At 43.3% G+C, this 15671-nt stretch overlaps 1 protein-coding gene across 3 annotated transcripts in view; it reads left to right on the forward strand.

Annotated features, from left to right (window-relative positions):
* Window positions 1-15671, forward strand: part of LOC120997966 (probable cation-transporting ATPase 13A4) — a 261365-nt gene that overhangs the window by 116588 nt on the left and 129106 nt on the right. For all 3 annotated transcript variants that reach the window (XM_040428350.1, XM_040428352.1, XM_040428351.1), the window contains exon 9: window positions 5964-6095. In XM_040428350.1, coding sequence (XP_040284284.1) covers window positions 5964-6095 — 132 coding nt within the window. The remainder of the gene's footprint in view (window positions 1-5963; window positions 6096-15671) is intronic.

Raw genomic sequence — 15671 nt, forward strand, 5'->3', positions numbered from 1 at the left:
GATTTGGAAATAATTTTTACGTATTTGCTGTCTTGTATTAAAAAATAGAATTTTTACTTTTCAGCTTTTGATACTCTGTTGAGCAGCAATGTTAAGTTATTTGTCTAGATCTGTGAACGAATTGTCAGGAAAGTTTGATTCTCTTGAAAACCTTCTTTTTTTCCTCTTTTGGGGGCAATTTTTTATGTTTTAAAGCCTACATATGATTTCATAAATAGAACTGATTGTAATCAGCTCCATAGGTGATTATCCCTGAGATCAGATCTTTGGGGCTATGACCAATTAGCTAATTAGCCATTACTATTTGTAGGCATATCCTATCCAGGACGAGCTATATATGAACATAGAATTACATTTCTTAAGCATTCCTAAGGAGCATCTGTCTTCAGAGTTCAACTGAGCTCTGAAGACGCCTGTGTGTAACATACAGAGGCTTTCATGCTACCTCTTGTCACTTCCCCAGCTATTGCCTCCCTATATGTGCTTTATAGCGAGATAAGCGGGACTGCAGAGTTCTGCGCTGATAATAAGTGTGCCATGATAATGTGCACCTACTGTCAATGCTAAATGCTGACAGTCCTGATTCCTGCTAGACTAGCAGAGCTGACAGTACTAGGACATTGCAGAGATATTATCAAAAACAGTTATGTATCAGCATAGCAAAAACAATATAAGGATATTACATTCTAGAGCAGCAGCAAAAGACAGATATATTTTGGATGCGCTAACGTTATATAGCAGATTTAGCGCAGCCAATGACGCAGTCAGTACCAGCAACAAAAATATTCTATAGAATTTCACAGATATATTTTGGATGCGCTAACGTTATACAGAAGATTTAGGCCAGGGAATGTCACTGTCCGCTGCGGACACCGTCTATGGAAAAAATACACTGTATGTCACAGATATTTTTGGGATGCGCACACTTTACACAGAGGAAGAGGCGCAGCTAATTTAACTGTCCAGAGCGGACCCTGTCTTCGGAAAAAGTAAACTGGATGTCACTTTAGCTGGCAAGCTAAGAACTGTCCTAGGTTGCTAGTATAGTTTATATGTGTACAGTCGTGGCCAAAAGTTTTGAGAATGACAAAAAGTTTTCACAAAGTTTGCTGCTAAACTGCTTTTAGATCTTTGTTTCAGTTGTTTCTGTGATGTAGTAAAATATAATTACACGCACTTCATATGTTTCAAAGGCTTTTATCGACAATTTACATGACATTTATGCAAAGAGTCAGTATTTGCAGTGTTGGCCCTTCTTTTTCAGGACCTCTGCAATTCGACTGGGCATGCTCTCAATCAACTTCTGGGCCAATTCCTGACTGATAGCAACCCATTCTTTCATAATCACTTCTTGGAGTTTGTCAGAATTAGTGGGTTTTTGTTTGTCCACACGCCTCTTGAGGATTGACCACAAGTTCTCAATAGGATTAAGATCTGGGGAGTTTCCAGGCCATGGACCCAAAATGGCAACGTTTTGGTCCCCGAGCCACTTGGTTATCACTTTTGCCTTAAGGCACGGTGCTCCATCGTGCTGGAAAATGCATTGTTCTTCACCAAACTGTTGTTGGATTGTTGGAAGAAGTTGCTGTTGGAGGGTGTTTTGGTACCATTCTTTATTCATGGCTGTGTTTTTGGGCAAAATTGTGAGTGAGCCCACTCCCTTGGATGAGAAGCAACCCCACACATGAATGGTCTCAGGATGCTTTACTGTTGGCATGACACAGGACTGACGGTAGCGCTCACCTTTTCTTCTCCGGACAAGCCTTTTTTCAGATGCCCCAAACAATCGGAAAGAGGCTTCCGAAGAAGTCCATTCACCATACTTTCTGCAGAAGATCAATCTGTCCCTGATGTTTTTTTTTGTGGCTTCTTTGCTGCCCTTCTTGACACCAGGCCATCTTCCAAAAGTCGTCGCCTCACTGTGCGTGCAGATGCGCTCACACCTGCCTGCTGCCATTCCTGAGCAAGCTCTGCACTGGTGGCACTCCGATCCCGCAGCTGAATCCTCTTTAGGAGACGATCCTGGTGCTTGCTGGACTTTCTTGGACGCCCTGAAGCCTTCTTAACAAGAATTGAACCTCTTTCCTTGAAGTTCTTGATGATCCTATAAATTGTTGATTGAGGTGCAATCTTAGTAGCCACAATATCCTTGCCTGTGAAGCCATTTTTATGCAACGCAATGATGGCTGCACGCGTTTCTTTGCAGGTCACCATGGTTAACAATGGAAGAACAATGATTTCAAGCATCACCCTCCTTTTAACATGTCGTCTGCCATTTTAACCCAATCAGCCTGACATAAAGATCTCCAGCCTTGTGCTCGTCAACATTCTCACCTGAGTTAACAAGACGATTACTGAAATGATCTCAGCAGGTCCTTTAATGACAGCAATGAAATGCAGTGGAAAGTTTTTTTGGGGATTAAGTTAATTTTCATGGCAAAGAAGGACTATGCAATTCATCTGATCACTCTTCATAACATTCTGGAGTATATGCAAATTGCTATTATAAAAACTTATACAGCAACTTTTCCAATTTCCAATATTTATGTAATTCTCAAAACTTTTGGCCACGACTGTATACAGCTAAACCTGCCAATAACCTTAATACAGTTCCTATGTTTATGTGTTAAAGACAAAAGCAGAGTTATTTGAAATCATGTTTTGGATCTCATATAACTGTTATATTTTGTGTTCACAGAAGCAGAAAAAGATAATATGCCTTTAAGATTCATTTTGTAGTGTAAGGTAACCTCAGTGACAGCAGAAACAACAGAAAGCATACTGTTAATCTGTTGTTGCTGGGCAGAAGTCTAGACCAATCAAAGCCAGCTTCTCATACAGCAAGAGTTTTCACCAATCACAGCCAGCCTCACATACAGCCTGTCTGGGAATTCCCCCAGCTCCTGCTGCTAGAATCATTATTCACCAGAAACAGGAGCTGAAGAGACGTTCTCTCCACTGAGAGCTGAGTTTTATGGTAACAAGAGGCCAAAATAGGTAGTTAAAACAGTTATATAATGTTCCTATTTTTAGTATTGTGTTTAGAACTGTATACTGAACTAGATATATATGTATTTGCATACAGTTCCACCAATTGCAACCATACAATTGCAAAGTACAAATACAAAATGCAAAATCCAACTACAGTTGCAAACTGTGAACTGCTATAAATACCATACAAACATATTGCAATCCAAATTGCATACAACCAATCTGCAAATAGTTACTGCTAACTGCATACCGCAATTTTGTGATATGTTTTCAACACGTGTTTTGTACATGGACTTTCTGCTGCGAAGGCGGCAGTGTTATATATGAAAAAAAGTGGAAGATAATAAAGAAGTTATTTTCAAGCTTTGGTGTGCTCTTTAAACCTACTGTTTCCATAGAACGGCGCTAGAAGAATTACAGAGTAACAAACAAACTGGTTAGACTAAAAGTGAGAGATATAAAAATTCTTCTAATGCCACAGCGCAAAAGGCACTTATTAGTGCTGTGCCTGCCACAGTCACTGATATTTTTTTAGGCACACACTTTACACAAGATATGTGGTGCAGCTAATGTAACTGTCCGCAGCGGACACCGTCTTTTTAAAAAGTACACTCTATGTCACTGATAATTTTTTTTAAATGTACACCTTACACTTTAGATGTGGGCCTGGTAATGTCACTCTCAGAAGCGGACACTGTCTATTGAAAAAGGACACTGTATGTCACAGAATAGTGTCAGGAGCTAGAATACGCTGTCGTATACTCCGATACAGAGCATTCCAAACATGCTCAATGGGTGACATGTCCAGTGAGTATGTTGGCCATGCAAGAACTGGAATGTTTTCAGCTTCCAGGAATTGTGTACAAATCCTTGCAATACTGAGTTGTGCATTATCATGCTGCAACATGACGTGATGGTCGTTGATAAATGGCACAACAATGGGCCTCAGGATCTCATCACTGTATCTCTGTGCATTCAAAATGCCATCAATAAAATACACCTGTGTTCGTTATCCATAACATACGCCTGCCCATACCATAACCCCACCGTCACCATGGGCCACTCAATCTACCACGTTGACGCCAGCAAACTGCTCACCCACACGATGTCACACACGCTGTCTGCCATCTGCCCTGAACAGTGAAAACGGGGACTCATCTGTGAACAGAATGCCTCTCCAACGTGCCAGACACCATTGAATGTGATCATTTGCCCACTCAAGTTGGTTACGACAACGAACTGCAGTCAGGTCAAGACCCCGATGAGGATGACGAGCATGTGCTTCCCTTAGACGGTTTCTGACAGTTTGTGCAAAAATGATTTGGTTATGCAAACCGATTGTTGCTGCAGCTGTCCGGGTGGCTGGTCTCAGACGATAATGGAGGTGAACATGCTGGATGTGGCGTTCCTGGGCTGGTGTGGTTACACGTGGTCTGCGGTTGTGAGGCTGGTTGGATGTACTGCCAAATTCTCTGAAACGCCTTGGAGAAGGCTTATGGTAGAGAAATGAACATTCATTGCACAGGCAACAGAGCTGGCAGACATTTTCGGCAGTCAGCATGCCAATTGCACGCTCCCTCGAACGTTGCGACATCTGTGGCATTGTGCTGTGTGATCAAACTGCACATTTCAGAGTGGTCTTTTATTGTGGGTAGTCTAAGGCACACCTAAGCAATATTCATGCTGTCTAATCAGCACCTTGATATGCCACACCTGTGAGGTGGGATGGATTATCTTAAGTGCTCACTAACACAGATTTAGACAGATTTGTGAACAATATTTGAGAGTAATGGGTCTTTTGTGTATGTAGAAAATGTTTCAGATCTTTGAGTTCAGCTCATGCAAAATGGGAGCAAAACCGAAAGTGTTGCGTTTATATTTTTGCTCAGTGTATATTGCTGCTGGCTCACACAGTAGTCCTTAAAATAGTCCAAAATAACTCCCTACACTGTCTGTCCCTTCCTATGCGCAGCTCTCTGACTAAGACTGAGCTGAACACGTGTTAATGGGTGCTTTATAGCACCCGATGACGCGTTCCGGCCAGCCAATCACTTTAATGCCAGTAACCAACATGGTTACGGCATTACAGTGCATGCCAGTACCTCCCTGCACGTTTATTGGCTGCCTAGCAGCCGCGAAACGTGCGTGGAGGAGGCTTGAGCATTGCGCTCGAGCACATGCGGTACTCGGCTGAGTACCGCCATGTGACGAGCATAGTGATGCTCGAGCCGAACTGGTATTCGGCCGAGCATGCTCGCTCAACACTAGTCTGCAATCATTTTTTGCCAGACACATGGCTGTCCTATCATATCAACAAATGTGAAAAGAATGGCACCTGTCTCCTTCTGAGCAGGAGCAGAAGGACATGTATTAATAATGCCCTCTGTTTAGTAAATCAGGCTGCTGGTCTCTTGACCTTGGTGACCATAAACTATACATTCCCTATATGAAAATATATAATGTAATGGAAAGGAAAAACAACTTAAAAATGTATCTTGGTTGCACTTTGTGCTATTACAAAAACATCAAAAAATTTGAAAGAATATTTTTTCTACTTTTCCCTGGGTATAAAATAAATAAATAAAACAAAGATAAAAAAATATTCATGTAACATGGAAGACACACAAATAATTTAAATAACAGAGCTTTCGCAGCTGCATGTACTAAAAATGAACAAGTGTCAGGTCAGGAAAAGGGTATATGACCTAGTCTTGAACTGGTTAAATAAGGTTTAATAATAATTATAAAAACAATAAGATAATAAAAAGAACAATCTTTATATACAGTCAGCATTCTTCACTAGCTATACGTACCAAAGGGTACAAGTATATAGAAAATCTGACATTACAGAGTGCTACATTATTAATGTGCTATATTACTGTTTTCTAAGGTGTATGGCTTAGATGTTAATTTGCTTCAATGATAATTTCCACAGAGGATGTAATAAGAGAACTGCAACATTTTCTCTTCAGATATACAAGAATTAGAATCTCAATATTTGGTTCCTGGAGATGTCATGGTTTTATCAAGGAACAGATTCCATTTACCTTGTGATTCCATATTACTTACAGGAGGCTGCGTTGTTAATGAAGGAATGTTAACAGGTAAAATCTGTCTATCTATCTACAGTATATACAGTCCTGATCAAAAGTTTAAGACCACTTGGAAAATGGCAAAAAATCATATTTAGCATGGCTGGATCTTAACAAGGTTCCAAGTACAGCTTCAACATGCAACAAGAAGAAATGGGAGTGAGACAAAACATTTTTTGAGCATTCAATATAATGAAAACAACAAATAAACTGAAACAGGCTGTTTTTCAGCTGATCAAAAGTTTAGGACCACACTTCCAAAAAAAAACTAAACTCCCCCAAAACAGAAATCCAACTTCCAAACATGAACTCAGTAATGAGTAGCATCGCCGTTATTGTTTCTCACTTCAAAAATTAGTTTCGGCATGCTTGATGCAAGCGTTTCCATGAGGTGAGTGGGAACATTTCTCCAAGTGGTGAAGACGGCCGCATAAAGGCAATCTACTGTCTAGAACTGTTGTCCATTTTTGTAAACTTCCCTTGCCATCCATCCCCAAAGGTTCTCAATTGGATTTAGATCAGGGGAACACGCAGGATGGGCCAAAAGAGTGATGTTGTTCTCCTTGAAGAAGTCCCTTTTCCTACGGGCATTGTGTACTGTAGCGTTGTCCTGTTGAAAAACCCAGTCATTACCACACAGACGAGGGCCCTCAGTCATGAGGAATGCTCTCTGCAACATCTGGACATAGCCAGCGGCCATTTGACGCCCCTGCATTTCCTGAAGCTCCATTGTTCTACTGAAGGAAAAAGCACCCCAGACCATTATGGCACCCCCTCCACTGTGGCGCGTAGACAACATCTCAGGTGGGATCTGCTTGTCATGCCAGTAGCGTTGGAAACCATCAGGACCATCAAGGTTAATTTTTTTCTCATCAGAGAATAAAACTTTCTTCCACCTTTGAATGTCCCATGTTTGGTGCTCTCTTGCAAAGTCCAAACGAGCAGTTCTGTGGCGTTCAAGGAGACGAGGTCTTTGAAGACGTTTTTTGTTTTTGAAGCCCTTCAGTCTCAGATGCCGTCTGATGGGTTTGGGGCTGCTTTTAGCACCAGTAAGGGCCTTAATTTGGGTCGAGGATCATCCAGTGTCTTGACAGACAGCCAATTGGATCCTCCGGCTCAGTGCTAATGAAATTTTTTTGGGTCTTCCACTTGACTTTTTTGTTCCTTAATCCTCAGGATCATTTAAAAAATTCCAAATGACTGTCTTACTGCGTCCAACCTCAGCAGCAATGGCACGCTGTGAGAGACCCTGCTTATGCAGTTCAACAACCCGACCACGTTCAAAAAAGGAGAGTTTTTTTTTGCCTTTGCCATCACAACGTGTGACTACCTGACAGAAAATGACAATGAATCCACATCTTTGCACAGATTTGGCCTTTTAAAGGCATGTTGTCCTAAAATTTGGATCAGCTGAAAAACAGCCTGTTTCAGTTTAATCGTTTTTTTCAATTAATTGAATGCTCAAAAAATGTTTTGTCTCACTCTCATTTCTTCTTGTTGCATGTTGAAGCTCTACTTGGAACCTTGTTAAGATCCTACAATGTAAAATGATTTTTTGCCATTTTTCAAGTGGTCTTAAACTTTTGATCAGGACTGTATCTATATTACAATAATAAAAAATTCCAATACGTGATCCCAACGGTTTAACCGCTGCAGGTCCCAGTAGTGAAGTGGGTTAAGTTCACAATGTCAGTATGCGATATATTCGGGACCGCGCGACTCTCCAGTAATCAATCTTCTTAATCTCGAATCATCCGGCTGTATAGGTATCAAACGAACACCAAATTCCAAAAATCTTCCTCCCACTACAGTTCCTGCGGAGGGAAGCGTACTAATAGTGAAGTACTGCATAGGCCCCTCACACGCGCTTCAGCTGTTATACTCACAGGGGCAGGTAGGAGTTAGGCACATCAAATCAAGGCAAGGGGTCAAATCGAACTCGACATTTAATCCTTTTGGTTGAATCGTGTCTAGCTAGTAAATCCAATTTACTTCCCGACGATTTATCTTTGCCACAAAGTCTACTCCCCGCCAGTTATTCTTTACTACCTCCAATCCCGTGAATTTTAACCCTTTAGGGGTTTTTTGTTGGCCCGTTTTGAAATGTAAAGATACCCCATAGGTTTCTAAACCTTTCTTTCTATTTCTTATGTGCTCCTGTACCCGTGTTTTTAGCTTCCTAGTTGTCCGGCCAACATACTGGAGGCCACATGGGCACTCCAGCATGTATACTACTCCTGACATTTCACATGTTATTTCTCCAACTATCCCGAAATCCTTTTGCCTAATTAAACGTTGTTAAGTGTTGGGAGATAGGCCCCTGATGAAGCTTTTGCGAAATCACGGGTCAGGCAGGATTATCGGGTTGAGAGGATTTTATATGCTCTTTGTCAACCTACTCTTGTGAGTATATTAAAGGAATTTTATGCAAAAGTCAATAGCGGTGTTGCACTATCGGAGTTTTTATGCTCTAGCAGATTACAAAAGAAACAAGAAATTCGGGGAAAGTTTCGTGAAAAGTGTGATTTGATGTGCCTAACTCCTACCTGCCCCTGTGAGTATAACAGCTGAAGCGCTTGTGAGGGGCCTATACAGTACTTCACTATTAGTAAGATTACCCCCGCAGGAGCTGTAGTGGGAGGAGGATTTTTGGAATTTGGTGTTCGTTCGATACCTATACAGCTGGATGATTCGAGATTAAGAAGATTGATTAGTGGAGAGTCGCGCAGTCCCGAATATATCACATCTATATATCTATATCTATCTATCTATCTATCTATCTATCTTGCTTGCTTTCCAATATCACAATGAAGGCAGAAATAAAATAATTTTAAAAGCCTAGACTATATCTGTTATTTTTTTATTTTTTATAATTACCTCTATTGATCACATATAGGCTACATTCACACGACCATATGTGTTTTGCGGTTCGCAAATTGTGGATCCGCAAAAAAATGGATGACGTTCCGTATGTCATCCGTTTTTTTTTGCGGATCCATTGTAATAATGCCTATTCTTGTCTGCAAACTAGAAAAAAATAGGACATGCACTTTTTTTTTGCGGGGCAACAGAACGGACATACTGATGCGGACAGCACACGTTTTTTGCGGACCCATTGAAATTAATGGGTCTGCATCCTATCCGCAAAAAAAACTGAACTGACACGGAAACAAACAACGTTCGTGTCCATGTAGCGATAGAAAAAGAGAGAAAAAAGGCATATAAACCAGTAAATCACCTTAAGGATATAATGCTCATGAGCAGAATCAGTATATTGGATTGCAATCCATAATAAACAGCTGGATAGCAACAATATAACTCCACCTCTTGTATTTTTCCCCTGCATAAGTAAAAAGTCTGAAAAAAATCTCATGAGTAGGTCCGTTTCATGGCCGCATCCCACCGGTAGTATTGAGCGATCACCAGACTCCATTCACACTCACATACACATACACCTAAGCACCCCGTAGCCCCACCCAAGTCAATACCTAAACAGTGTTTTGCACGTGCATCCAAACACCCCAGATTCTCTCGAAACGGTCCGGAGTTCCTCTAGCAACATATGTTAACTTATACATGTGAAGGTCAGCATTTATCAGTTGTACCCACTGTTCAAGAGTAGGGACCTTAGGTGGTTTCCAGTTTAGGAGAATAGTCTTTCTCCCATAAAACATTAGCAGACAGAGCAGTTGTCTGTCATACCTAGTGGCGACAAAGTACACCACAAGGCCCAGTAATCATACCATAGAAGAGCAGATCCCCGGGAGCCCCAACCTCGTGTTAATAAAAGTACAGATTTGACCCCAGTACCGCTACATAGCGGGACAAACCCATATCATGTGGTACAACGACCCCCTTGACTCCCCGCATCTCAAACATGAAGTTTTCGGTAGTCTACGCATGTGGAACAGCCGCACTGGGGTCAGATACACCCTGTGTACCCACTTGATCTGAATGAGCTGGTCTCGAGCACTAATTACCATAGATCTACATACAGAGCTCAGCTCCCTCAGATGAGATGCTTCTAGGTCAGGAATATCCATGCACCAACGCACAAATGATCGCCGAAGTGGTGAATCCTGCATACCCAATATCTCCCTATAGAAAAAAGAAACTGGCTTACATGGCCACATTTCAACTGTAGAAGTAGAGTGTTAAACTGCATATCACAGGCGTGTCTCAACTGGAGGTATCGATAGAAGCTCATATGGGCTAGGCTGTAGTCTCCAACTAAAGTTGGAGACTTTCAAAAGTATGGAAAAATCCATCTTGATAAAGTTGGCTAAGGTATCTCACTCCTTTCTTGAGCCAGAACTCATAAATGGAGGAGTTGAGCTGCTTGTTCCGCCACAGCAGGATATATGGGAACCAGGTCTCGCCATCCGCACACCACTACATGCAACTCTAAAAATGTCGTCCACGCCACCACCACAGTTGCCAACCTTTTATGTAGTGCTTCACCATGTGCACCCCTCCTCGGTTTACCAGGTTTGCCAGCGCCTCGTACGAGCCCACTAGCGCCACTTCAAGAACCACTGCTGGGTTATTTGCATCTGTCCGGATCCACCAGGATGCATACACCAGTCGTGACGCAATATAGTAAATATACATATCTGGCAATCCCAATCCCCCTTGCGAATATAAAGCGTTAAGGGATTTCCTAGCCAACCTGGGAGCCTGGTGTCTCCACAAGAATGGTAACAGCAACCTATCTAAGGACTCGAAGTGAGTTTTGGTAATTTTCATTGAAGTCGCTCTGTAGACATGTAGCAGTTTAGGTAATAATACAATCTTACCAATATTTATGCGGCCCACTAGTGATATAGGCAGGTTTTCCCAGGCCACAATTTTACGCATAATATATTCCATCGTAGGTACCACATTCAGTTGATAAAACTGACTGGGGTCTCTGTGTACCTGAATCCCCAAGTAGACAAAGCAATCAACCACCTCCAAATGTGAAAGTGGAGACACCTCCACCTTGTCCACCTTGTCAACAAGGCACAGGCTAGACTTTGCCCAATTAACTCGAAGCCCCGAGTAGGTTCAGAAACTGTCTACCGTTGCCAGCAGGCCTCTAGGGAGAGACCAGGATCTGCCAAATATACTAACATATTGTCTGCATACAACAATAGCTTCTCCTGTATCCCTGCTATTGTCCACCCCTCTATCAGCATACTGGTATTAATCAACTGGGTAAGAGGTTCATGAAAGACAGGCGGAACTTTAAGCAACTCAGTGTCTCCCACATGAACTGCCACTCAACAGAGTCAAAGGCTTTCTCGTTATCAAGAGAGGCAATCGCCTGGGATCCTGCATTCTCATGTCTAACCTGTAGATTTGTGATTTATATCTGTAGTCTTACCCGGCATAAAGCCCGATTGATCAGAGTCTATCACCGAGAGTATAACATCACTGAGACGTCTCGCCTAAACCTTTTCTAAAATATTAGCATCGATGTTCAGAAGGGAAATCTGTCTATATGAACTGCACTGGTCCGGGGGCTTCCCAGGCTTATGGATTACAACAATAGTGGCCTCCATGGAGGATGGGGGCAGCCTATTGTGCTCAAAAGCATACTTAAACAGTTTAAGAAGTCACGCACTTTGCGTATCCACATCAAACTTATACCACTCCAGGGGGAAGTTGTTCGGACCAGGGGACTTCCCGGCTGCCATGCTCAAAATTGCCATCTTGATCTCCCCTACGGTAATTGGGGAGGCCAAGTAACTCCTGTCTGACGGGGATAATTGTGTAAGCGGAATGGCCCTCAGGAAATTCTGAAAGTCACTGTTCGTACGGGATGTCTTGGATTCATATAGATCAGAGTAGTAACGGGCAAACTGGTCACATATTTCTCCAGGCTCACTTATCTGAGTTTCCTCTGCACTAGTAATATACAAAACCACTGTTTGCGGCGATTCAGTTTTTTCTAAATAGGCTAGTGTACTCCCATTCTTGTCACCCTCTGAAAAAACTACCTGCTTTTGAAATAAGAGCTTCTTCTAAATATATTCCACTAAATGGAGGTTTAGGCATTGTTGCGCCTCTACCCAATCCCTGCGTGTATCGTCACTCGGGTCTTGAATATATACCTCTTCCATAGCAGCTAGTTCTGCCTCTAGTCTAGTGCGGGTAGCCCCAAGTCCTTTCCTATTTGACGCTATAGCGCGTATAAGCATGCCCCGCAGTACCGCCTTAAATGCCTCCCACTCTACAACAGGGTCTGAAGATCCCTCGTTACAAACCCAATAGTCTGTCACACACTACTATGATGCACTAACCACAGGCAAGACTTCCAACCACTTAGAGTTAAGGTGCCACTGTCTATATGGGGGTGCAATCGGTTGGGACAGAATCACAAGCAAAGGGGCATTGTCTGAAATATTCCTTGGCAGATACTCCACCTTAGTTAACCACCTCCGGACCGCCTAACGCAGGATCGCGTTCCGGAGGTGGCAGCCCTGCGCACAGTCACGCATATATGCGTCATCTCGCGAGACGCGAGATTTCCTGTGAACGCGCGCACACAGGCGCGCGCGCTCACAGGAACGGAAGGTAAGAGAGTTGATCTCCAGCCTGCCAGCGGCGATCGTTCGCTGGCAGGCTGGAGATGTGTTTTTTTTTAACCCCTAACAGGTATATTAGACGCTGTTTTGATAACAGCGTCTAATATACCTGCTACCTGGTCCTCTGGTGGTCCCCTTTGTTTGGATCGACCACCAGAGGACACAGGTAGCTCAGTAAAGTAGCACCAAGCACCACTACACTACACTACACCCCCCCCCGTCACTTATTAACCCCTTATTAGCCCCTGATCACCCCTGATCACCCCATATAGACTCCCTGATCACCCCCCTGTCATTGATTACCCCCCTGTCATTGATCAACCCCCTGTAAAGCTCCATTCAGATGTCCGCATGATTTTTACGGATCCACTGATAGATGGATCGGATCCGCAAAACGCATCCGGACGTCTGAATGAAGCCTTACAGGGGCATGATCAATGACTGTGGTTATCACCCCATATAGACTCCCTGATCACCCCCCTGTCATTGATTACCCCCCTGTAAAGCTCCATTCAGATGTCCGCATGATTTTTACGGATGCACTGATAGATGGATCGGATCCGCAAAACGCATCCGGACGTCTGAATGAAGCCTTACAGGGGCATGATCAATGACTGTGGTTATCACCCCATATAGACTCCCTGATCACCCCCCTGTCATTGATTACCCCCCTGTAAAGCTCCATTCAGATGTCCGCATGATTTTTACGGATGCACTGATAGATGGATCGGATCCGCAAAACGCATCCGGACGTCTGAATGAAGCCTTACAGGGGCGTGATCAATGACTGTGGTTATCACCCCATATAGACTCCCTGATCACCCCCCTGTCATTGATTACCCCCCTGTAAAGCTCCATTCAGACGTCCGCATGATTTTTAAGGATCCACTGATAGATGGATCGGATCCGCAAAACGCATCCGGACGTCTGAATGAAGCCTTACAGGGGCATGATCAATGACTGTGGTTATCACCCCATATAGACTTCCTGATCACCCCCCTGTCATTGATTACCCCCCTGTAAAGCTCCATTCAGATGTCCGCATGATTTTTACGGATGCACTGATAGATGGATCGGATCCTCAAAACGCATCCGGACGTCTGAATGAAGCCTTACAGGGGCATGATCAATGACTGTGGTTATCACCCCATATAGACTCCCTGATCACCCCCCTGTCATTGATTACACCCCTGTCATTGATCAACCCCCTGTAAAGCTCCATTCAGATGTCCGCATGATTTTTACGGATCCACTGATAGATGGATCGGATCCGCAAAACGCATCCGGACGTCTGAATGAAGCCTTACAGGGGCATGATCAATGACTGTGGTTATCACCCCATATAGACTCCCTGATCACCCCCCTGTCATTGATTACACCCCTGTCATTGATCAACCCCCTGTAAAGCTCCATTCAGATGTCCGCATGATTTTTACGAATCCACTGATAGATGGATCGGATCCGCAAAACGCATACGGACGTCTGAATGAAGCCTTACAGGGGCGTGATCAATGACTGTGGTTATCACCCCATATAGACTCCCTGATCACCCCCCTGTCATTGATTACCCCCCTGTAAAGCTCCATTCAGATGTCCGCATGATTTTTACGGATCCACTGATAGATGGATCGGATCTGCAAAACACATACAGGCGTCTCCCTGGAGCCTTCCAGGGGGGGTGATCAATGACTGTGGTGATCACCCCATATAGACTCCCTGATCACCCCCCTGTCATTGATCACCACCCCTGTCATTGATCACCCCCCCCCTGTCATTGATCACCCCCCTGTCATTGATCACCCCCCCTGTCATTGATCACCCCCCCTGTCATTGATCACCCCCCCTGTCATTGATCACCCCCCTGTCATTGATCACCCCCCTGTAAGGCTCCATTCAGACATTTTTTTGGCCCAAGTTAGCGGAATTATTATTTTTTTTTCTTACAAAGTCTCATATTCCACTAACTTGTGTCAAAAAATAAAATCTCACATGAACTCACCATACCCCTCACGGAATCCAAATGCATAAAATTTTTTAGACATTTATATTCCAGACTTCTTCTCACGCTTTAGGGCCCCTAGAATGCCAGGGCAGTATAAATACCCCACATGTGACCCCATTTCGGAAAGAAGACACCCCCAGGTATTCCGTGAGGGGCATATTGAGTCCATGAAAGATTGAAATTTTTGTCCCAAGTTAGCGGAATGGGAGACTTTGTGAGAAAAAAATTAAAAATATCAATTTCCGCTAACTTGTGCCAAAAAAAAAAAATTTCTATGAGCTCGCCATGCCCCTCATTGAAAACCTTGGGGTGTCTTCTTTCCAAAATGGGGTCACATGTGGGGTATTTATACTGCCCTGGCATTCTAGGGGCCCCAAAGCGTGAGAAGAAGTCTGGTATCCAAATGTCTAAAAATGCCCTCCTAAAAGGACTTTGGGCACCTTTGCGCATCTAGGCTGCAAAAAAGTGTCACACATCTGGTATCGCCGTACTCAGGAGAAGTTGGGGAATGTGTTTTGGGGTGTCATTTTACATATACCCATGCTGGGTGAGAGAAATATCTTGGTCAAATGCCAACTTTGTATAAAAAAATGGGAAAAGTTGTCTTTTGCCAAGATATTTCTCTCACCCAGCAAGGGTATATGTAAAATGACACCCCAAAACACATTCCCCAACTTCTCCCGAATACGGCGATACCACATGTGTGACACTTTTTTGCAGCCTAGGTGGGCAAAGGGGCCCATATTCCAAAGAGCACCTTTAGGATTTCACTGGTCATTTACCTACTTACCACACATTAGGGCCCCTGGAAAATGCCAGGGCAGTATAACTACCCCACAAGTGACCCCATTTTGGAAAGAAGACACCCCAAGGTATTCCGTGAGGGGCATGGCGAGTTCCTAGAATTTTTTATTTTTTGTCACAAGTTAGTGGAAAATGCTGATTTTTTTTTTTTTTTTTTCATACAAAGTCTCATATTCCACTAACTTGTGACAAAAAATAAAAACTTCCATGAAC

Source organism: Bufo bufo, chromosome 4 (assembly GCF_905171765.1).
Source record: "Bufo bufo chromosome 4, aBufBuf1.1, whole genome shotgun sequence".
Taxonomy (NCBI): domain Eukaryota; kingdom Metazoa; phylum Chordata; class Amphibia; order Anura; family Bufonidae; genus Bufo; species Bufo bufo.